The sequence below is a fragment of the Oratosquilla oratoria genome, chromosome 8, assembly GCF_046742065.1.
Source record: "Oratosquilla oratoria isolate Oo_2021 chromosome 8, ASM4674206v1, whole genome shotgun sequence".
Lineage (NCBI taxonomy): Eukaryota > Metazoa > Arthropoda > Malacostraca > Stomatopoda > Squillidae > Oratosquilla > Oratosquilla oratoria.
This window is the reverse complement of record NC_134784.1, coordinates 63,798,174-63,823,173: the sequence shown is the minus strand read 5'-3', so window position 1 is coordinate 63,823,173 and position 25,000 is coordinate 63,798,174. Positions and strand designations below refer to the sequence as shown.

Below are 25,000 nucleotides of genomic sequence, written 5' to 3'. Positions count from 1 at the left end.
AACCTGTAGAACAGTTTAGGTTGGTCCTTGCATTTTTCTACTATGTCCTTTTCATAGTTTCTCTTTTCTTTCCTGTGTATTTTTACATATTCATTTCTTATTTCTTATCTGGATGTAGATTTGCCACTTGCTCTTTTTTTTTTTTTTCGTTTTCCCATAGTTTCCAGGGTTTGTCTGTTCTATCTTTAGCCTTTTTTTTCTTTCTTTTTTCTTTTTTGTAGCAGCACTTTATGTAAATCTGATCTTGTTTCGTCTTTGGTATATATTTGTCTATTCCCTCATTATAATTTTCTTTTAATATGTTCCATTTTTCTTCCATCTTTGTTTCTTAATTTAAGATGTTTTCCTAATTTGCACTTTGAAAGAGTTTTCTGAGTTTCTCAAAATCCATTTTGTTATACATTAGTCTTCCTTTTCTAAGTTTCCCATTTCTTCTCAAATCAATTTGTTCTTTTAGTTCAAACTCTATTAGTATGTAGTCACTCTTCCCAATTGGTGTCTTGTATTCCATTTTATCCATGATTTCAGTCTCTGATGTAAATATCAAAACTAGTCTCGACGGTTCTTCCTTGTTTCTATATCTGGTATTTTACTTTGCCCATTGAGTCAATGTGTATTCAATGGTCATATCCAGTAGAATATTTCCCCAAAATTCTTCTCCACCTTTCACTGTCATTTCTTTCCAACATATTTCTTTTGAATTAAAGTCACCCATAATTACTATGTTTCCTCCTTCTAGCAGTAATTCAATTAATGTATCCTTTGTGTCTTCCAATATTTTGGAATGATCGCTATCTGTCCAAGACTGTGTTTTGGGGGCACATATATTACTATAAATTTTCTACTTTTCATGTTTCTGTTTTAACTTTAATCATAATCAATTCCAAATTATTTTTCCTTTCTGTTATCTTTGTCACATTTAAGCCTTTCTTAGTCAAAAACATGACTCCTCAACCTTGTTTCTTCTTTCTATTTTTCGCCCACTGGTTGTATAGACCTTGTCCCACAGTATTTAATGGTAGTGGACCTTTTAATTTTGTCTCCACAATTTCCATTATGTCTGGTTTCTCTACTAACAGATAATCGTTAATTCATTTAGTCCTGAAATAATGCTGTCGATGTTAGTATATGTTATTTTTAATTTTCTCTTTTCTCTCTTTCTCTTTTTTCCCCCTTTTTTATGTACCAGTACTCCCAAAAAATAATATTAATAATTCATTTTAGTCTCCGTTTTCTCTCTCTCTCTCTCTCTCTCTCTCTCTTTCTTTCTTTTTTCTTATTCATTTCTAAATGTCTTTTCTTTCTCTTTTTCCTCATCTCTCATTTCTTCTTCAGCTATCATTTGAGACCTTAGTTTGATTTTTAGTGGCTTACACTGTTTTTATCTATAGTACTGTCCCACCTATGTATTTCTTCCATCTCTTTGTCCATTGCCTGTCCCTCCACTTATATCTCTTTCAGAATTGCTTTTGCAATTTCTCTTCTTTTTTCTTTGGTATCTATGCACATCATGTTTTTCTTTAATACCATAAACTACAATGCACTTTTTTATCCACTGTGTCTCTTACCCAGTTTTCCTTTTCTTTGATTATTTCAATTACCTTTTTTTTAGCATTTCCCTTTACCTGCTGTTGTACTATTTCTTTAAGTGTTATTTTCTTATTTTCTTTTCCTAGCTTCCATTGATTCTTTATTTCTAATATATCCGTCTCCTTAATTGTTTCTCCTACTTTCTCGGTCGCTGTTTGTATGTTCTTTGACTTTTTTTTCAATGGTTGTTTCAGTGTGAATGTGATAAGCATAATTTCTTTTTGTATATCACTGTATCAGTAGTACAAGAGACTCACCATTGCAGTCCCAAATCCTGAGCTACCCTGTGGTTTGACAGGACTCTGAAAAAGAAAGAGATCTTTGTGGCATGTAATATATACACACAGAGCATAAACTAAGTATTCTCATGCTCATAAGCAAAGGAGAACATATAAGAACATAAGAATGAAGGAGACTGCAAGAGACCATAAGGCCTACACTAGGCAGCTCCGTATCCATCACCACCTGGCATCCCCATCCATAAAGTTGTCTAATCGTTTCTTAAAACAACTGATACTTTCAGCGCTTACTACATGGTTACTAAGTTTATTCCATTCGTCGACCACCCTATTAGTAAACCAATTCTTGCCTATTTCCTTTCTAAATCTAAATTTGTCCAGTTTATTGCGACTCCTGCCCTGTTGTTTTAATATGATGACCTTGTTTGCATCACCCTTGTTAAAGCCTTTGATCCACTTGAACACATCTATTAGATCACCCTGCACTCTGCGTCTTTTCAGAGAGTGTAAGTTAAGGTGCCTAAGCCTCTCTTCGTAAGGCAAATTTCTGAGTTCATGTATCATTTTGGTCATTCTTCTCTGTAATGATTCTAGTGAATTAATGTACATTCTGTAGGACGGAGACCAAAACTGTACCGCATACTCAAGGATGGGTCTAACTATCGCTAGATAGAGTTTGATAATTACCTCTGCACTTCTATTCGTTACCGTCCTAGCAATGAAACCTAATGCTTTGTTAGCTTTATTCCTGGCGGTAATGCACCGTTTCCTGGTTTTAAGGTCCAGACTCACTAGAACTCCCAAGTCTCTCTCGCGCTCAGTTTTCTCTAAAAGCGTGTTATCTAAGCTGTATCTATTTTCGGGGTTGTGTAGCCCTACGTTTAACACGCTACACTTAGAGATATTGAAGTTCATTTGCCATTTCACCGACCATGTGAACAATTTGTTAAGATCATCCTGCAGAATCTCAGCGTCGTCTCCTGACCTAATTAGGCGTCCTATTTTAGTGTCGTCCGCAAACCTACCAACATCACTATTTATCCCATCGTCTAAGTCGTTTATGTACATAATGAACAAGGGACCCAAAACCGAGCCCTGGGGGACCCCAATAGTAACATTGAACCACCTAGATTTTACTCCATTTATGGTGACCCGATGTTTTCTGTTACTGATCCAAGCTCTAATCCATTTTAACACTTTTCCTCCTATGCCATGGGCTTTAATCTTATTTAATAGTCTCTGGTGTGGCACCTTGTTGAACGCTTAGCTAAAGTCAAGGTAAATAACATCGTAATTATCATTGTTATCTGACGTCTTATATACTTTAGTGTAAAAGGATAGAAGATTAGTCACACATGACTTACCATTGGAGAAACCATGCTATGTATCACGAATTTAATTATGTCTTTCGATATGTTCTCTGAGTCTATTTACTATTACTGACTCAAGCATTTTTCCTATAACCGATGTCAAACTGATTGGCCTGTATTTGCATATAGATGATCTATCTCCCTTCTCAAAAACAGGAACAACGTTTGCTTGCCTCCAAGCGGTAGGCACAAAACCAGTGTCTACTGATTTATTAAATATTTCAGTTAACTGGTCGCAGATTTCAAATTTACACTCCTTTAGCATTCTCGGAAAAATTTCGTCTGGACACGGGGATTTTGTAGCTTTAAGTCTTTCAATCTGCCTGACTACTTCTACTATACTAATGCTGATATTAGATAGACTACTTTCTTCATCCCCTCTGAAAATCGGATCGCAGTCAGGTACTAACCACTCATTAGTAAACACCGATAGAAAATAATTTTTAAACTCCTCACTCACTTTTCCTTCGATTCTATCATGATATTTTCATTGTTTTTAATTGGTCCTATTCTTTCTTTATTTTCTGTTGTATAGAGATGAAATAAACCCTTTGGGTTGGAGAATGCTTGACTAGCTACCTTAATTTCATAGTTACGTTTCGCTCTACATGTATTCTTTTTAACCAGCTTTGCCATTTTGTTATATCTTGATCTGAGGTGTGTTTCCCCGTTTTTTTTTTTTTTTTTTTTTTTTTTTTTTTTTTTTTTCGTAAAGTCCTTTTTCATTTCGGTCTCATGTTTAAATATGTCCGTCATTCATTTGGAAGTATTACTATTTTTCCATATTGACTTCAGGGGGATAAATGTATTTTGTGCATTAACAATTAAATCAGTTAGATTGTTATACATTTCATCCAAATCGCTGACCTGTCTGTTGAGCCCTGGCCCCCAAATGACCTAACCCAAGGTATGTATATTACCCTCCGTGACCCGACCCCTAGTCATGACCTGACCCCCGGTCACGCACCGAGACTTGACAATGTCCGAAACGTTCGCAACGTCCGCATGATATTTCATATTCAATTTCAAATAGGTTTTTATATTGTCAAAGTTTGCTCTCCTAAAGTCTGGTACTTGGATGCTATTCGTACTTTTCAATTCTTCCCAAATAATATTAAATCTTATTTCTTGATAATCGCTAGAGCCTAGACTATCTCCCACTTTTACGTTGCTCATTAGGTGCTCATTATTAGTTAAAACTAAGACCAGAGTATTTTCTCTCCTCGTAGGATCGGTAATCACTTGTTTTTAGGAAATTATCCTGCACCACATCTAGGAATTTCTTTGTTTCCTGATTTCCTATTAAAGTTTTCCAGTCAATGTTTCTATGATTAAAATCTCCCATGATCACAACGTTTTTATACTGGGACGCTCTGTGAATTTCATGAATCAGGGGATCAGTCTGCTCAATGCTGAGGTTAGGTCTATACAAGACCCCAATAATAACTTTATTCTTGCCTATAATCTCTACCCAAATGGATTCCGTACAGTCCTCTTCCTTAATCAAATTGTTGATAATACAGTTTATTGTATTTTTAACGAAAAGTGCTACTTCTCCCTCATTCCTGCTAACCCTAGCCTTGTGAAAAAACTTATATCCTTCTATTTCGAATTCCGGAAGGAAATGTTATTCAGCCATGTTGATCCAGGACTCAGTAATAGCTATAATATCGAAATTCTCTACGCATAATTTACCTCGCAGCAAATCAATTTTGTTAATTACTCGTATGCTTCTGTAAACTTTAAGTTTATCTTCCCTGCACCTGCTTTGGTGATTCTTTTCACAGTCCCTCTCTAAGTTGTTTTTATTGCCTAAACTATATTCCGATACTGCCCCCCCCCCTGCTCCCACGTAATCTACCCAAAAAAAAACCTGTAGGATGCCTACTTCTCGCTCAAGGGATTCAGCAAGGAGCCGAAATCCTCTGGGCAACAAGTGCACCCCGTCCCTTGTATATAGATGATTACTACCGTAAAAGCGGTCCCAGTTGTCGACAAATGCCCATTCACTGGTCTTACAATGTTTTGCCAGCCTGCAATTTATTGCAATAGCCCTGGAATACCACATGCCTTCAACTCTACGCCTCGGAAGGATTCCACATACAACAGGAGCACCTCCCCTATTTCTAATCTTGTCTAATGCATCCCGGAACCGCGCAAACAATTCCTCACTCTCTAACTTACCTATATCATTGCCCTCGGCACTTAAGCAAACTACAGGGTCCTTACCTTCCCCTACTAAACGCTCTTCAATACTATCTCTAACATCTCCTATCCCCGCGCCAGAGAAACACACCTATGTTTCCTATCTTTATCGCAGAAATCCCTGTCTAAGTACCTCACTTGACTGTCTCCTACAACCAAAATCTTACCTGTGGGCAGGGATCCAGTGTCTGCCCTTCCCTTCTTCTCTTGAATTTTATTTGTTTCTTCTTCCTGCAGATTCGCTAGTGCTTGAAACGAGTTCTTGCAATCGAGTGGGGGTTGGTGAAGACTTTTTTCCACTATTCCGCATATTATTTTTCGCCGTTTTCCATTTAATATCATAGCTAGTTTTGTCTTCCGTATTTTGGGTCTTCGAGCGGAGAACTCCATTCTCCTCTTTAAGGCACTTTACAGCATCCTCCAAAGCTTCAATTCTACCAAGTAGAGATTGTACTTCATCGGCCGTAACACAACCACTCGCCATATCACACATGGGACCCCACAAGTGTTTCTGTATACTACACTTAAGGACAGACATACACATACACACACGTCGGTCGTCGTAGTGACAACATGCATATTTTGGTGTTCCTGTGAAATACATTTTACGTAACATCGCAACAGTGCTTCAATTATAGAACACCTAGTGTATTATACATGGGAGTGCTCATGGATACCCGAAATGGTTAATCACAATGTAAAAAATGTGAAATTAAAGTAAAATGGAGGAAATTGTTGAGGTCGAAAGATTCCCAAGATGGTCGTTCGTTACGGTCAAATGTAAATAGATAGACAGAGTCGGTTACTGGAACAAGAGCAAAGCAGAATATAAATATTGATTTTAGATCACCAAGAGGTACCGAAATGTTTTTATTTGACAATGGAGATGAAAGTAATTTTTCGGGTTTCAGTGGGTACGAAAGAAGACTCTTTAGTAGAATTATAGACATAGAGAGGGATATGAGAAATATGAACGATGTATGGACGCAAGAAAAAATGATCTATAGAAGACGAAAAAAGACTTAAACAATGAAGTGGCTGACTTAAAGAAAGTGAACAGTGAAATGAAAGAAAATATCAGTGTACTAAAAATGAAAATAAAAAATAAAAATAAAAAACTGGCCGAGCTGAAAGCTGAAAACGAAAAGTTGAAAAATAATAAAAACACAAATAATGAGACCATAAGAGAAAAGGTAGATGAAAAGATTAAAGCAATGACCATGGAACCAGGAGAAACCATAGGAGAAAATGAATTACAGCAACTCAGAAATGATTGGAAAAAAGACAAGGAAGAAGATAAGGTAATTTTCAAATAGATAGTTCATCAATAGATGCAGGAGAAGGCCAAAGATGCAGTTATCAAGGTAATTAAACAAAAAGAAATCCTAGTAATAGTTACAGTAGATAAAAAATGTATAGTAGTTTATGGTCTAAAGGAAAAACATAACCGAAATTGGTTCCAGAGAGAAAAAAGGACAAAGAATTGGCAAATAATTTCTAAAAGCAGTACAGGAAAACAAGCAATAAATGGACAAGGAAATAGTGGAAGTGCACAGAATGAGTAAATATGTAGAAGGGAGAAGTCGACCACTAAAGATTAAATTAAGATCACAAGTGACAGTGGAGGAAATCTTAACAAGAACAGGAAAATTGGCAAGCAAACATTATAAGAATATATGGATAAAAAGAGACATGAATGACGAGGAAAGAGAAAGAATTAGGACATAATAAATTAAACTAAAGAAAAAAATACGGGAAGAGAACGAAGACCAAGAAAACGCAGTTTTATTGGAGAGTGTTAGATATGAGACTGATAAAATGGTATCCTGAAGAAAAAAAGTTTCAGAGAACGACATAGAGGGTGTAGAAAATTAGAATTACCATATACTAATACAAATGGATTGATTTCAGGATTTAACCAATTTAACGATTACCTATCAGAAGCTAAACCAGACATAAAGGGAATTGTAAAGACAAAATTAAGAGGTCCACTAGTACCAAACAATGTTGGGCATGGATTATATAATCACTGGCTTAGAAATAAGAGAAACAAGATGGAGTCATGTTCCTGGTTATGAAAGACCTAAATGTGACAAAAGTTACATGTGGAGTGAACAGTGTAGAGTTGATCACAATAAGAGTTGACAATGGCATGAAAAACAGAAAATGTGCAGTGATTTATGCGCCCCCCAAAACAGTCTTGGAGAAAAATTACTTCAAAATGTTAGATGATACAAAATTGTCATTAAATGAGATGCTGATGGATGGAAGTAATGTAATACTCATGGGTGATTTTAATTGCAAAGAAATATGTTGTGAAGAGATGACAGTGAAAGATGAAGAGGATCATTGGGGAAATGTATTACTTGACATGACCATGGAACATACAATGACACAATGGGTAAATAAAACACTAGATTTAGAAATAATAAAGAATCATCAAGACTAGATTTAATATTTACGTCAGACCGTGAAATAGTAGACAAAATTGAATATAAGACACCAATTGCGAAGAGTGACCATATACTACTCGAGTTAGAATTAGAGGAAATATATATAAAAAGATGTGAGAAACAACGAAAAGGCAGAGTGATGTATGGCAAAATGGACTTTGAGAAACTAAAGATTTTTTTTTTTTTTTTCTTAAAGCAAGCTGGGAAAAATTCTACAAAGAAAAAACACAAGTGGAAGAAAATGGATGATTCTGATGAAGATCTATAAAGAAGGAGTGGAAAAGTGTGTACCAAAGCAAAAACAGGAGTGTACATTAAGTGCTGATTTAAGAGAAGGTGTAGTGAAGCGAAAGAAGAGACAAAGCTTGGAAGAGATGGAGAAAAGACAGGAAACCTAGAAAGTGATAATTATGTTAATCAAAGGAATGAATATGTAAAAGTATGCAGGGAAGAAAAATGTAACTATGAGAAAGACATAATAGAAAAATGTAAGGATCAGACAAAGCTATTCTATAGATAGGTAAATGGGAAATTTAAGAACAAACAGGAAATAGTGAAACTACGCCAAAGGAACACAGAATGTACAGAAGATACTCAAATGGCTGATGTTATGTGCAAACACTTCAAGTCTGTTTTCACTAGAGAAAATATACAACAACGAGTTGAAGGGAAAGAAATAACCCCCCCCCCCAATGAAGGAAATAATAATAACACAGAAGGAAATAATGGGTCAAATAACGAACCTCGATGTCAGAAAATCACACAGCCCGGGTGGAATAGCAAATTGGATATTAAAAGAATGTAAAAAAGAACTAGCAGACAAAATAAACATAAGTTGCTTGCTCAAAGAAGGAAAATACCAGAAGACTGGGAAAATATTGGTATTGTACCATACATACATACATATACCAAGGCTTTTTCCCCCTTCCAAGGGAGGTAGCCAAAAAGGGAAAGGCATAAAAACACTCCTACCCATTTCATCCCCAAATACACTCCACACCCCTCCCACCCTTCCTCTCATCTGAGCACCTCCTGGATGACGGGTCATCCCTGCACCCCGCCCACCGCCCTGGGTCAGAAGCAGTGTCGCAAGACACAGTACATCCACAGCAAGGCCGCTTCATTTAATCGGCGACCCCCCCTCTCCGTCCCCCTTTGCATATAAGGAGAGGACGGGGAGAAATCCCTTCGGGCTGCGTCAAAATTTACTCACACATACTACCCCACCCCCCACCCCCCCCCGCCCATTCCTCCTCATGCAGTCACAACATCATCCATATACAACCATTCTCCACTCACCTCTGTCTTCCGTCCTCTCCCTTCCTTCCTCAACAGACATTCCCCTCTTCCCCAAAGCCCCCTTCACCCCATCCATCCACCTCATCCTAGGACGTCCCCTCATGTTCACTCCCTCCACATCTGCCTTCCATACCTCTTTTACTAGTCTTTCTTCACTCATTCTTTCCATGTGTCCAAACCATCCTAATATTCTTTCATCAACCCTCTCTACAAGGGAAAAGGGGACAAGTGTGAATGTAGTAATTTCAGAGGGATTAGCCTGTTGAGTGTAGTAGGGAAGGCTTATGGGAGAATCTTAATTGAGAGGATTAGGAGAGGAACAGAAGGAGTAATTGGTGAGGAACAGTGTGGTTTTAGGACGGGTAGAGGTTGTGTAGATCAGATCTTTGTGGTAAGACAGATATGTGAGAAAGCTATAGGAAAGGGGAAGGATGTTTTTTGGGCTTTTATGGATCTGGAAAAGGCTTATGATAGGGTAGACAGAAAGGCACTGTGGGAGGTTATGCAGATTTATGGGATAGGAGGAAAGCTTTTGGGAGCTGTCAAGAGTTTTTATGTGAGTAGTAGAGCATGTGTTAGGATTGGAAATGGAGAGAGTGAGTGGTTTGAAGTAAAGATGGGACTTCGTCAAGGATGCGTTATGTCGCCCTGGCTGTTCAACTTATACATGGATGGGGTGGTGCGAGAGGTGAATGCTAGGGTAGTGAGTCAGGGATTGGAGATGGTTAAAGAAAATGGAGAAAAGTGGGAGGTGAGCCAGCTGTTGTTTGCGGACGACACTGCGCTTGTGGCAGGGTCAGAGGAGGGATTGAGGAAGCTGGTGGCAGAGTTTGGGAGAGTATGTGATAGAAGAAAGCTAAAGATAAATGTGGGTAAAAGTAAGGTGATGAGATGTACAAGGGGTGAAAGTGGCAGTAGACTGGAAGTGAACATTAAGGGAGAGCGACTGGAGGAAGTGGATAGTTTTAGATACTTGGGTGCAAGTGTAGCAGGAAAAGGTGGAGTGAAGGTGGAGGTAGAATGTAGATTGAGAGAAGCGAGTAAATGCCTTGGTGGTTTAAAGAGTGTAATGAGAAATAGACATTTGGGAATGGATGCGAAGAGGAGACTGTATGAAGGAGTGATTGTGCCAACAGCACTGTATGGGGGCAGAAACGTGGAACATAAGAGAAGAAGAGAGAAGGAGTTTGAATGTGTTTGAGATGAGGTGTCTGAGAAGTATGGCGGGGGTTACTAGGCTAGATAGAGTGAGAAATGAGGAGGTGAGGAGGAGAACAGGGGTGAAAAAGGATTTGGGAGAGAGGGTTGATGAAAGGTATTGTACCAATTTATAAAAAAGGAAATAAGGAAGACCCAACAAATTACAGACCGGTTTCCCTTACAAGCACAGTAGCTAAAATATGTGAAAAAATTATAAAGAGTAGATGGATAAAACATCTGGAGGATAACAATATACTAAATCCGAGACAATTCAGGTTTAGACAGGGAAGATCGTGTACCACTAATTTGATCTGCTTTTACTCAAGACTACTAGACATAATACAATAAAGGGTCAGATGGGCCAATTGCTCTTTCCTAGATCTACAAAAGGCTTTTGATAAAGTCCCTCACAAAAAACTATTAGAAAAACTGGAAACCATAGGAGGAATACAAGGTAAACTATTGAAATGAATGGAGTACTTTTTGCATGGAAAAAATAAGGGTAGTGCTCAGAGATAAAACTTCTACTTGGGAAGAGGTAATTAGTGGAGTCCCACAAGGATCACTGCTGGCTCCAATAATGTTTGCCATTTATGTAAATGACATGGACGAGGGAGTGGAATGTTACATGAACTTCTTTGCAGATGATGCAAAATTGTTAAAGAAGATGAGTACAGTGGTACTTCTATTTACGCGATTAATCCATTCTGTACACCTCTACGTAAATAGAATTTGTGTAATTGGAAACGCTATTTCCCATTGAAATCAATGTTAATCCAATTAATCCGTTCCCGACCTCGAAAAAGTCTACTTTTTCCCTCTGATATAATGAAGCCTGTCACGAAACGGACATAGATATTTCTTTGTCGCGGCTCGTGCCGCTTAAATTCTTCTTATCGGCTTAAGAAACCTGCACAGCGAAGCTATAGCGATAATCCCATACCACACTCCTGGTCATATGGCCATTTCCCGAAGGTTGAGTGTGGTTTGAATTTTCCGCCAAAATCATCGGAAATTTAAAATTCCCGGCTCTGTGCAGGCATACGCATTGTCGACCCCACCTCCCCCTCCCTATCCCCTCCCTTCTTACCCGGCTAGCTCGAGCCGGACGTCGCGTCACTTCAATGAGAAATGAAGGCTTCGCCTGTGGGAGGAGGGAGGGACCCTAAATCTGTGCAGGTTTCTTAAGCCGATAAGAAGAATTTAAGCGGCACGAGCCGCGACAAAGAAATATTATCGGCTGAAAGAAACCTGCACAGCGAAGCTATGCATGAGACGAGGACAGGTGGGAGGAGAGGTGAAGCCTGAATCAAACCGTTATTACGTGTGTCTTTCCTATGGGAGACTTATTCATTTTATCACTCAGTAGAGGGGAGACAGAAACGTCAAGTACCCACGCCGAAGAATGTGACATGCACAACATTGCACTGTTCACACAATACGTAAATTATACGAAATTTGTATCCTGTTCAACGGTTCCTGGCCCCTCCCCACTCCTTGGTCGCCCTTTGCCCCCTCCACTTTTTTGAGATGAGAGGGGTGGAGCCGTTTCCATGGCGACACATGGGACAGGGGCGACCGAGTGGTAGAGACACCGTGTCCCCAAGGGAGTCGTCGATGTCCAGTCCCTAGGTCCCGCACCCGCTCCACAGAGTGGGTGCGGAGAAACTCCAGCGACCGGCGTAGGGCCCCCGACCGAAGCCAGGGACGCAACAACCTGTGGAGTGCTGAGGGTATCGGCCCGGGCAGGTCACGCGGGAGAAGCAGTATGCTCCTGTCGACCTCCCGTACCAGCCGTCGGCGCCCCAAGCGGCTCAGTGGAAGGGCCGGGGTCGCGAAGTTGAGGCCCCCCCCCCCCGCCACCGAAGGAGGGAGGACGTGTGAGAGAAGCACGCTCTTTTGGCGCAGGGGAGCACCCGAAGGACGCTGACTGTGTCCCACTCAATCCCGAGCCAATAAAGTCTCTGGGTGGGAGCAAGGGCAGACCCGTCCCAGTCCACCCCGAACTCCACGTCCGCCAACACACTCAGAGCCACTGAGATGTCGGCTGATGCACCCTCCCCGGTGGGCAAATGCATCAACTAGCCGTCTAGGAACATGAGTGTGGAGACGCTTGCTTCCGTCCAACGTACGCCTACCACTCTCACTAGTTTCGTGAAGATCCTCGGGGTAAGCGAGAAACCGAAAGGGAGTATGCGAGGCCAAGTTCGTTTCCGAGCGACCTCGTCCGTGGGCGTTAGTCAAGAGGCTTCGTCCTGGGTGAAGACGTTCCCTGAGCGTCTCCCACGAAGACGGGCCTGGACCCTCGGTATGTATCCAACTCACCCCAAGTCTTCCCGCGGGAAGTTCTCGAAGCCCGTGGCGAGCGTCTTCATCCAATAGTGTGCTATGGCAATTTGTGACGTCTCATCCCCCACAAGCGGACTTCTATATGTTTAATACCTAGTGACATCATGTGATTATACTGTGACGTCACCGGATTGATCATGGCGCCATAGGATCGTCTCGTGACGTCACAGGGACACAAATTGACGTCATAGGACTACATGGTGACGTCAATTTATCACAATGACGTCATCTTATCATACCGTGACATCACTGAGTCACAGTGAGCGTTGAAATAAATTTTGACATGGTAAAATTCTGGACCATCATGACTGTAGATTAAATTAAGTTGAATAGGAAAAGTCATGTTCATTTCGACCTAAGTCACAGTGAGCGTCGAAATTAATTTTAACATGGTAAAATTCTCGACCATCATGACTGTAGATTAGCTCAAGTTAAATAGGAAAAGTCATGTCCATTTCCACCTGAGTCACGGTGAGCGTCGAAATTAATTTTAACATGGTAAAATTCTCGACCATCACGACTGTAGATTAGCTCAAGTTGAATAGGAAAAGTCATGGTCATTTCGACCTGAGTCACAGTGAGCGTTGAAATTAATTTCAACATGGTAAAGTTCTTGACCATCATGACTATAGATTAGCTTAAGTTGAATAGGAGAAGTCATGTCCATTTCGACCTGTTTTTTTTTTTTTTTTTTTTTTTTCTTCAAGGTCAAGGCATTTTATTTATGTAATACCTAGCACTTTGCGCCAACTTAAACTGTACTATTTAAAACTGATTTTCCTCTTCTCATTACACTAAACGATTGTAGTTTCTTTGAACTAATTTATACTCATTTTAACTAACACTAGACTCCCTAAGTCTAAAGTTCTTTTGTGTTTTACTTGGGGGTGGAACATCAGGTAAGTCATCTTTAAACTCAAGCCAAGTGAAGTTGATAAGAGGTTGGCTGTGGCTCATGAGAAGGGCTGGTTTTTTTTTTTTTTTTTTTTTTTTTTTTTTTTTTTTTTTTTTTTTTTTTTTTTTTTTTTTTTTTTTTTTTTTAAGAAACCTGGAAGGAGGGTGGTGCCGTGAGGCGTTAGAAGACCATTGAAGCTCGGAGGTATGGGGCTGCCGAGGCCTGATGATCCTCGGGGAGCCACCCTCCGTATCATAAGACACGTCCCCTTGTCCTCCAAGAGGCCCGGGTTCTTACCACGGACGACTTGAGGACGTATGGGGAACGGAGTACGAGTGGAAAAGGTCAAAGTCTACGCCTAGGGCCTGACAAAGAAAGTTATAAGGCGTTAAAGGACCATTATTGGTCGAAGGTATGGGGCTGCCGAGGCCTGATGACCCTCGGGGCGTCACCCTCCGTATCATAGGACACGTCCCCTTGTCCTCCGAGAGGCCCGGATTCTTACCACGTACGACTCGAAGACGTATGGGGAACGGATTACGAGTGGAAAAGGTCAAAGTCTACGCCTAGGGCCTCACAAAGCAAGCTATGAGGCTGTTAGAGGACCATTGATGACCGGAGGTTTGGGGCTGCCGAGAGGCCTGATGACCCTGGGGGGCGCCACACTCCGTACCATAAGACACGTCCCCCTGTCTTCAAAGAGGCCCGGGTTCTTACCACGGACGGCCTGGAGACGGGGACGTATTGCGATCGTATATGGTCGAAGTCTACGCCTAGGGCCTGATACAAACCGTGAGGCAATAGAGGACCGATGATGGTCAGAGGTATGGCGCTGCCGAGAGGCCTGATGACCCTGGGGGGCGCCACACTCCGTACCATAAGACACGTCCCCCCCGTCTTCAAAGAGGCCCGGGTTCTTACCACGGACGGCCTGGAGACGGGGACGTATTGCGATCGTATATGGTCAAAGTCTACGCCTAGGGCCTGAAACAAACCGTGAGGCAATAGAGGACCGATGATGGTCGGAGGTATGGCGCTGCCGAGAGGCCTGATGACCCTGGGGGGCGCCACCCTCCGTACCATAAGACACGTCCCCCTGTCTTCCGAGAGGCCCGGGTTCTTACCACGGACGGCCTGAAGACGGGGACGTATTGCGATCGTATATGGTCAAAGTCTACGCCTAGGTCCTGATACAAACCGTGAGGCAATAGAGGACCGATGATGGTCAGAGGTATGGCGCTGCCGAGAGGCCTGATGACCCTGGGGGGCGCCACACTCCGTACCATAAGACACGTCCCCTGTCCTCCGAGAGGACCCGGGTTGTTTACCAGGGACGGCTCGAAGACGGGGACGGATTGTGCTCGTATAAAATCAAAGTCGAAGAATGAGACAAACCAGCAGCCAAGCGGAAAGCGATAAAACTAACAGACGATTAACCAGCAGGAAACGGGACCGCCTGCTCCCATGTGGGCAGCGAGTTAACCACTCGGTTCCGTTTCCGCGATCTAAGTGACGCGACGTCCGGCTCGAGCTAGCCGGGTAAGAAGGGAGGGGATAGGGAGGGGGAGGTGGGGTCGACAATGCGCATGCCTGCACAGAGCCGGGAATTTTAAATTTCCGATGATTTTGGCGGAAAATTCAAACCACACTCAACCTTCGGGAAATGGCCATATGACCAGGAGTGTGGTATGGGATTATCGCTATAGCTTCGCTGTGCAGGTTTCTTTCAGCCGATAATAGGTATGATTATGATGGGAGTGAGGAGGTGGTGGAGTGGTGGGGGCTTACTGACCCCCATCTGAAGGAGGAGGTGCTCCTTCAGCTGGAGCGACACCCTCATCAGGGCGCTGTCGTTTGGCACGAGGCTGGAAGAACTCTGTGATGGTTGCTTGCCGGCGCCGTGTGTGCACGATTTGGTGGTAGTGACACATGACCAGTTCATTGAAGTGCCCTGCAACACGGCTCTCTAGTGTCTGGTCCGGGTGTGTGACCTCCATGAAATCGTAGAGCTTCCTCCACATTACACAGGCCTCCTTCACCTCCTCCGTGATGGGGCCCTGAGCACGATCGTCGTCTCCCTCAACCTTTTGTTGTTCCTGGGCCAGTTCGACGACCTGCTCCTGATGCAGCTCCTTCAGCTCCTCGGTGGTCAGTTCATCTTCGTGCTCCCCTACTAACTCCTTGACATCCCCGTCCTCCATCTCCCGGCCCAGGTACCTCCCCAGCGCAACGATGTTCGAGATGACCGATGGACCAGCAGGCTCAAAGACCTCGAAGTCCCGCTCCCTGTCAAATGATGGCCAAAGCTTCTTCCACGCTGCCTGTAGAGTCCTTATGGTAACCTGATCCCAGCTCTTGCTAATCATCTTGACACAGTGCAAGATGTTGAATTGGGACTTCCAAAATTATCGCAGGGTTAGGTCTGTGTCGGTGGTAGCGTTGAAGCAGCGTTCAAACAGAACACACGTGTACAGGTTCTTGAAATTAGAAATGACCTGCTGCTCCATCGGTTGCAGAATGGAAGTTGTGTTCGGAGGCAGGAATTTAATTGTGATGAAATCCAAGTCTTGGGGAAGATGTGCCTGCATGTCGAGGGGATGTGCTGGGGCGTTATCCAGCAGCAGAAGGCATTTCAGTGGCAGTCCATTCCCCTGCAGAAACTTCTTGATCTCAGGGCCGTATGCTCCTTCGAGCCACTTCTGGCACAGCTGTCGGGTTGCCCACACTTTTGGGTTGGAACGCCACATCACTGGAAGTCTGCTCTTCAGGACATTGCCCCTCTTAAATGTTCGTAGCGTCTCCGAATGATACACTACGAGTGGTGTGATCTTGCAGTCGCCGCTCGCATTAGCACATAACATCACTGTAAGCCCCTCTTCCATAGGCTTATGCCCCGGCAAAGCTTTCTCCTCAGCAGTAATGTAGGTGCTGTTAGGCATCCTCTTCCAAAAGAGCCCTGTTTCATCACAATTAAATACCTGCTGTGGCAGGTAACCCTCACGACACACCAGCTCCTCAAACTCCTTGATGAACGCCTCAGCTGCGTCTGTGTCCGCGCTTGCCGCCTCACCATGCCGTGTCACTCTGTGGATGCCCGTACGTTGCCGAAACTTCTCAAACCACCCCCTACTGGCTGTAAAGGGCACTGAAGGTGGTGTAAGCTGGCCACTGGTACCAGCCTGTTGCCGCTGCAGGTCGGCATACACTTGGCGAGCCCTTGAACAGATCATTTCCTCACTCAAGCTGTCACTCTTACGCTGCTTCTCCTGTATCCACACAAGCAATAACCTTTCCACCTCGTCCAACAATGCTGGCCTCTTATGTGTGCTCACATACCTTATACCCTTAGACACATTAGCTGACAGAATTTTCTCTTTATTTAAAAGAATGGTTCTTATTGTCGGATCGGGTATACCAAACTCGCTCACCAGCTTACACACGCGTAAACCTTGAGCAGCTTTGGCAATCACTTCCCTCTTTTTCTCAATCGTGATACTGGTTTTCTTGCGAGCACCAGCTTCTGTAGAACCTCTCACCTGTTTTTGGAAGCATTTTAAAGGCACAAACAATACAATACCAAGGGGTAGGCGCCAAAAGAAGGACCAGTCGTCCACACAACAAGCAAAGATGGCGGGAGGAGACACAACACAGCACGTGAATTGTGACATCAGCAAGATGGCGGCGCGGGATTTGATTTTCCGCACAGTAATAGATACCAATGTGACCGCGTAAATAGAAATTTTCCGCGTCAATAGCAACAAGATTTTCCCCATAATTTGACCGCGTAAATAGAATTTCGCGTACATAAGGGCTCGCGTAAATAGAGGTACCACTGTACTGAAATGGACTGTGATTCATTACAGAGAGATCTGAACAGGATTTGGAAATGGAGTCAGAAGTGGGAAGTGGAACTCAACATAAAAATTTGTAGCATATAGAGTTTGGAAAAAAAAAAAAAATAAATAAAAAAAAAAAAAAGACATCAGGAAGATATAAAATTGCTGAAAAAGAAGTAAAGAAAGAGGGATCTGAAAAAGACCTGGGAGTGATCATCACAAAAGATATGTCCCGACAAAAATATAAAAAAAAAAAATCTTGGCAAAACCTATAACTTCCTAAGATCAATAAAAGTGGTTTTTACCTACTTGGATGAAGAAATGGTAAAAAAAAAATAATTGTCACATTGATAAGGCCTAAATTGGAGCACGCAGCAACACTATGGTCACCCAGTACAAAAAAAGAATATAAGGACAATTGAAAGAATCCAGAGAGCAGCTACGAAGATGGCCCCAGAACTAACAAGACTATCATATGAAGAAAGATTGTTAAAATTGGAGTTGCCGACTCTGGAACAAAAAAGAGAAAGGGGTAGCTTGTTGACCATCTACAGAATTATGAAAGGCATGGAAGTCGTTGGTAGAGAAGACTTATTAAATTGGGATAAGAGTAACAAAAGAGAACATGGAAAGAAGCTTAAAAAGGACAATTATAGAAGAGACCTGAAAAAGAACAGCTTTCACCACAGAGTGGTGGATGTATGGAACAAACTGGATGAAAAAATAGTGTGTGCAAAACCACTACAAGAATTTAGAGCAAACTAGATATGGAGAGACACAAAGATGGGACACCATGAGCTTAGCTCCCCTTCCTGTAAGATACAACTAGGTAAATACACACACATACACACAAAATCCAGCGAATCAGTCATCAAATTAAGACTGAGACTAGCGTACTTTACTCTTTTTCTAGTTTACCGTTTGAAACCTCTAAGTGCAGCAATTTAGAAATTGAAGTAAATGAAGAATTATTTTGCTCTTAGATGCTAATAGTGTTAAACTATCTTTCGGCGATAGCTCAAAAATAAACTGGAACTAGTCATTACTTCATGACAAAGTTGTATGTGTGTTTGAATCCCCATATATTCATGCCTTTGATGGAAGAGAATCATGTATATCAAGTGAATAATGATTCGGTTTAACGTCGCGAACTTCCTCTATCAGGAGGCTAGGATGGTGCCCCTTCCATAGGACTTAGTAGCGTGGAATTTATCCAACCATACCCTTGGTCTAACTTGCTGCCAGCAGGGTTTGAACCACCATCAGCTCGACCTCTGCCACAAGTTATAACCCAGTCGGTTAGTGGCGACTGATGACATCCTTATTTACATGTCTTTAAGAGGTGTCCTAGAGGTTAAGTATTGATGCTAACATACAATGAAATAATGAATATGAATGCCATGGTCATGTCATGCAGGTTCAATACGCATGGTTCATAAATGAGTTTCTCCTGAAAGAAGACGTCTTCCTTTCCCAGAATAACTTGTAACTGGCTCGTTTGAGGTTCAATGTCATCTCATGGTCAATTATATGTTTTGATAAAATATATAAATATCTAGTTCCACATCATCTTACATCAAAGTAATTTGAAAATAAGTACGTTATGAGACCGACTCGTTATTTGAATTCAATGTATTTCTTACGAAGACCACAACTTTAATCAAATTATAGTACAAGCATTTATCTCTATGCGTTACATGTAACTTTTTATGCAATATTAATATAAGGACAATAAGGAAAGGTTTTCTTTTAACCTTGAGTCTCTCAGAGTGTGAGGGAGGTTTATTACCACTTGCTGATGGACAGCAAGGAGAAACTTCTCTATGACTTCTATTTTGCAGGACCACCACTAGCAGGTACCTGCGACTGAACCCTGAGTATAATTTTGAATATGGATGTGGATATAAATATAAATGTGAATATATGAATGTGTAAATACACATTGGTGAATGCTAGCACGTATCCCTGTTTTTACCAAGGAGAGCTGTTTACGATGACTGTGGACTTGTGGAAGGATTGCACCTAAGGAGATTATTCAGACATCGAAAATATATAGATTCTAGTACAATGGTTTGTTGCACAGTTTCTGGCCCAAGCGGTGGGGTGGAAACAGAGATGACATTACATCCACGTGTAACTAAGATGAGAGGAAAACAATGGGTTATGGATGAGAGTGGAATGGATGGGAGTGAATGCGTGTATTGCAGACTACCTCTCTTATAAGGGATGTATATAGAATATAACTTATGTAACTTATAGATTCTTACCTCTGTTATGGCAGGAGGCTGACCTCCAAATGGGTCCGGTATTACACCCTGAAATAGATTTTTACGTTTATTACATTTCCCCATAAACATCGTACTTGTTATGCATTTTTACCCACAAGTATGCTTGTATACAAAGCGCAAAGTTTATGCATTGTATTGTTGTGTGATAGTTAATCTGACTCAATGGTCAGAAAGGGTAGAAAGGGTAGAAACAATTGACCACTGTAGATCAGGTCGAGACATGGGTCGGGTCACGGATAGCTATAACACAAGCACAGACGCGTACCAATGCTGGGCACACGGACTCCAAATTTTAACTCCAGAAGAGCCAGCAAGCCAGCCCAACTGACGAATCTATGACAAAACCCCAGTGGACAATACCCTAAGGGACAAAATCCCAATCCCTTATGTATGAAATGAACAAAATCCCAGTCTGAGACATTTTAATTGGGATATATAAGGCAAGGTTATGCTTTTCATGTCATAATACACCATGGAAGTCATCAAGAGTAACAAGGGTGATCTGAAACTGTGCCATGCATATCTCTACACCAGAAAAATCAAGACCAATAACACCATCTGCTGGGAGTGTGCAATCCCAGCCTGAGACATTTCAATTGGGATATATAAGACAGGGTTATGCTTGTCATGTCATAATACACCATGGAAACCATCAAGAGTAACAAGGGTGGCCTGAAAGTGTGCCATGAAGGATATCTCTACACCAGAAAAATCAAGACCAAAAACACAATATGCTGGGAGTGTACCAACCGTGCTTCACTCTCCTGCAAAGGAGTAAGGAGTACAAACCATGATATAAGTGTCACTGAGTTTCAAAGAGCATAACCATGATCAAGACCAAGTACATGTTGTAGTAGCCAAACTACATAATCAAATTAAATAAGACTCTCTTGGAAAAAAAAAAAAAAACAGATCCTTGCAGACGCCATGATGGGAGCCGCTGACAAAGCATGTGTAAGAACTGGAAAGTCCGAAACCATCGGTCGTGGTATCAGACGCATGGAGCAAGGTATTCAGCCCAAAGACCCAGAGTCAATTAATGTAGGAAAAAAGCCCGTGGGACAAAACCCCGCACAATGAGGACAATATCCCACAGGTAGTTTATAACTTATGAACTACAAATACAAATACAATATAGCACATATTTTATTGAAACAGTATCAATGACTATGAAGTTATATACATATTCGTTTGGATAGGGAGTTCACCCAAATGTATTGTGAGCAACTGCTCAATTTACATAAATCTTACATAGATATATATTAATTCCTAAGCTGTGTATACCAGGGAGCATATTGCTCTTGCTTGGTTCATAATTCCTTTAGAGTGTGGTAATTGTTACCAATTTATATAGGCGTCTTCCTTGTTATTGGAAATCTTTTAGTGCCTACCTTTTCGTTCGGGAAACTTTCCCTCAAAGTTTTGTTTACATCTTTCGAATCAGGAGCATTTCCTGAAGCTTCGAACCGCGCCTATCGTAACTTTAAATAAGATACGATTTAACTCCCCTCCTCTTTATTTGCTTGTTAAGTCTGTTATGTAATAAATTTTGGTTTAATAATTCGGGGATTGAACTTTTGAGTATTCACTTAAAAAGTCAAAATTAACTCGTGGCCTTTTGAGCTTTTCGAACTCGTAAAAGTCGCGCCGAATTCAGTCTGCACTAACGTCGTGTCAGAAAACCCAGAGCTCTGGTAACAGACGGACAACTTCACAAGAAACGTCAAACCAAGAGACCTACGTCTTCGAAGTTCAAAGGCAAGGCCTCAATCTTCAATTCAAGCACCACTGCTTGAGAACCCAACCAGGTTGAAAAATATGACCGGTAAGTTCTCGAACGTTAACCAATGAATTTGTAATCCTTAATTTTCATAAGAGTCAGTAGAAGATAATGTTATCTAGTTATTAAGTCCATTGTTCACTATAAGTACATAACTATAATCTAATACAGTGTCCAACACCATCCATGAATTCATCCATAGACTTTCTCCCACAAGATCTAAACAATATAAAAAAAAAAGAATAAAAGTAAAAAATGGCATGTGATTACACTGGCCCGCGAAGTTTCAAAGGTAAAACATCTGATAACTGATTCTAGGGTAATTTGCTATGCAGAATCTAAAAATTACACTCATTTTGTTCAATCAGGTCACGTTTTTGAGATACGAGGCGGTAAAAATAAGTAAAAACGCCATTTAGTGCTTTTTATTCCTTTAATTTTGGGAAAAAAATCTTGACAAAAGAAATAATTTTTTCTTGCAGAGTTCAGAAGATAAAGAGGATATATTACAGAAAATCTAATCATGGATGAAGGGCCTTTTCAGTGACTTTCTCCTGTGTTGAGCAGCCACCACGTCTCGTTTCAAACACCAACAGTAGTCCGCAAGAAAGTTCACATCCCACCGGCCTTGGTAGCGTTCTTCCATGACACGAATATCATGGTGGAAACGTTCTCCCTGTTCCTCACTGAAGTTACCACAATTCTGAGGGAAATAGTCTAAGTGGGACCGTAGAAAGTGCATTTTGACTGACATGCGAGCCTCTAATTTTTTATAGCTGTTCAAGAGCTCATCGACTTCTTTCTCGTATTCTGCACTTCGGTTATTTCCTAGAAAGTTTCTTATCACTGACTTAAGCGACCACCAAACGGACAGCTCAGCTGCATTCAGTGCATCGTCAAACATTGAGTCCTTCATAAGTTCCCTTATCTGAGGCCCATCAAAGATGCCAGCCTTAAGCTTTTCCAGACTGATCCGAGGAAACTTCTGCTGAAGAAAAGTAAATCCCATGCCGTCCTTGTCCATTGCCTTCACAAAGTTCTTCATCAGTCCCAGTTTGATATGTAAAGGTGGGAGTAAGACCTTGTTTGGTTCAACAAGAGAACGAGCCTGAACATTGTGTGAACCAGGTTCCAAACGTTGTCGTGGTGGCCATTCTTGTCTGACAAAATGTTGATCATCAGCCCGACTATCCCACAAACACAAAAAGGATGGATACTTTGTGTACCCACCCTGTAGTCCCAAAACCAATCCAACTACCTTAAGATCTCCACAGATCAACCAACCATGGTCATTGTAGTTCAGAGCAGACAGTAGCTGATCCATGTTGTCATGAGTTTCTTTCATTTGCACCGAATGACCGATTGGAATTGAAGAGTATTTATTTCCGTTGTGAAGGAGGACTACCTTGAGACTTCTGCTGGAAGAGTCGATGAACAGTCTCCATTCAGTAGCAACATAGTCCAGCCCCATTGATTGAATCAAACCAGCAATGTTGTTGCAGTAAACTAATGACGAGTCCTTCTGGGTTGTGAAGAACTGTCTAAATTCTCTTTCACGCTCTCGGTACTAAAAGAATGTTGTCTCAGGTGCTAGCAAATTTTTCTCACGAAGACGAGAACCCAGAAGCTGTGCTGATTCCTTTGATAGGTTTAGATCCCGTGTCAGGTCATTGAGATCTGCTTGCGTTAGAGGCACTGGCCGGTCATTCTCTTCTGGCATGTATTCTCCACCCTCTGCCCTGTCTAGTGCGTTATCAGATTCCTATTCAGAGCTAGAATCCATTGCAATATCTGGCTCGGGAACGGGCAGGCCTGGACCATGAGGGACTGGTCGTATGGCAGACGGAACATTAGGATACTGAATACAATGCTTGTTCTTGCGGTTGACTCCTTTAAGATTAGTCATGCAGAAGTAGCAGTCTGACACATGATCTTTACCCTCTCTCCAAACCATTGGAACAGCGAATGGTATACTCTTCCTTTTTTTATTTCTCCAATCACGCAAGTTCTCGACACATGTTTTGCAGCTAACATGGGGTGCAAATGGCTTTTCCTGGTCCCCAAGCTTAACTCCAAAGTAAGCATGATATGCCTTCTTCACAAAATCAGTTATATTTGCTAGTCGACGAGGAAGAATCACATTACCACATATGTAGCAGAACCTATCAGGATGATTTGTGCATTTGCGTTCCATTTTCTGTCAATCTAAGATACGTGTCCAAAATAGAAACACAAGAAGCACAGATTCTTGTAAAAAGCACAGCTTCTTATAAAATCAGTCACATTGATTGGAGATCACACTTTTCTAAAGCATTTTCAGTTTCAGTGTTGTCAATGCAGTTTGTCAATGTAGTCAATGCAGTTTCAGTTTCAGTTTCGGTTTCAGTTTCCTGAAAGTAAACAAAAACATCAATAGGTTTCAGTATCAGTTTCGGGGTGCTACAGTATCATTTTTATGCAAAAAAAAAATAAGAATAGGCTATACCTGCAGCCTCGTTTTCCTTATACTTAGTACTATACAAGGCCCAAAAGTCGCACTTCTCATATCTCAAAAACTAGACCTGATCCAAGGAAACGGATGGCATTTTTGGATTTAGCGCACCAAAAAACCTATAAATCACTTGAAAAACCTTCGACCTTTGAAAAAAAAAATTAAACGCAGGCCAGTGTTATCAATAAATTGTATAAAAATTAACCAAAGTAGTTATGTTGGTGCTTCCAATAATAAATAAAGTAAAGAAATAATATAAATAAAAAAATAACCAAAGTAGTTATGTTGGTGCTTCAACAACAACAAAATAATAATGATAAAAGTAAAAAAAAAAAAAAAAAAAAAAAAAAAACACAAATGAAACAAAATTAAATGTCAATCAAAACTGAAGAAAAAAGTTATTGGTGTTCCGTTCAAATTTGGGTTTTGTCCTCCACTTGCAGATTGCCATTGGGGTTTTGTCCGGGTATGACAGTTTTCACTGATTGGGGTTTTGTCCGTTGGGGTATTGTCCGTTTAGCACGTCGCCGTCCTCCCATCTTGTATATTGTTTGTATAATGTGAACAATAAACTTTCTTATTATACGAGTATATGAGACTGGGTTTTTGTCCACTTCTAAGTTAAGGCGCTGAGATTTTGTCCACTGGGGTTCTGTCCACTGGAACTTTATCCATACACCCCCACCGACAACATCCAGCCGGTGACATCTATCCAGTTCAGTGCACAGAGACTACCTGCGGCTAAACTGGGTAGTCACGTGGGACTCAAAGGGAACGAGTTGGCGGATGCGGCAGCCCGTGCAGCCAGCACCATGCCCGCATTCACCTGCAACGTCTTCCCCAGTCTGCAGCAGATTAAGACGCAGGCTAAACGGGGCACATGGCATGCCACTCATCACCGCCAACATTCCCTGGAGAGAACCTCGCGGTAGGGACCATGGTATGCCGTTACCACGAACTACAAGCCGCTGCAGTGCAATCACCACCTCTCTAGACCCGACCAGG

At 41.6% G+C, this 25,000-nt stretch overlaps 1 protein-coding gene across 8 annotated transcripts in view; it reads right to left on the bottom strand.

Annotated features, from left to right (window-relative positions):
- The window catches only part of LOC143027786 (uncharacterized), a 137,226-nt gene that overhangs the window by 65,082 nt on the left and 47,144 nt on the right, over positions 1-25,000 (bottom strand). For all 8 annotated transcript variants that reach the window (XR_012966649.1, XR_012966650.1, XM_076189336.1 and 5 more), the window contains 2 exons: positions 19,704-19,751; positions 1,848-1,892 (listed from right to left, as the gene is read on the bottom strand). Coding sequence is in view for 6 of the 8 variants with exons in the window: in XM_076189336.1 (XP_076045451.1) it covers positions 1,848-1,892; positions 19,704-19,751 (93 nt within the window). In the remaining 2 variants the exon portion in view is untranslated. The remainder of the gene's footprint in view (positions 1-1,847; positions 1,893-19,703; positions 19,752-25,000) is intronic.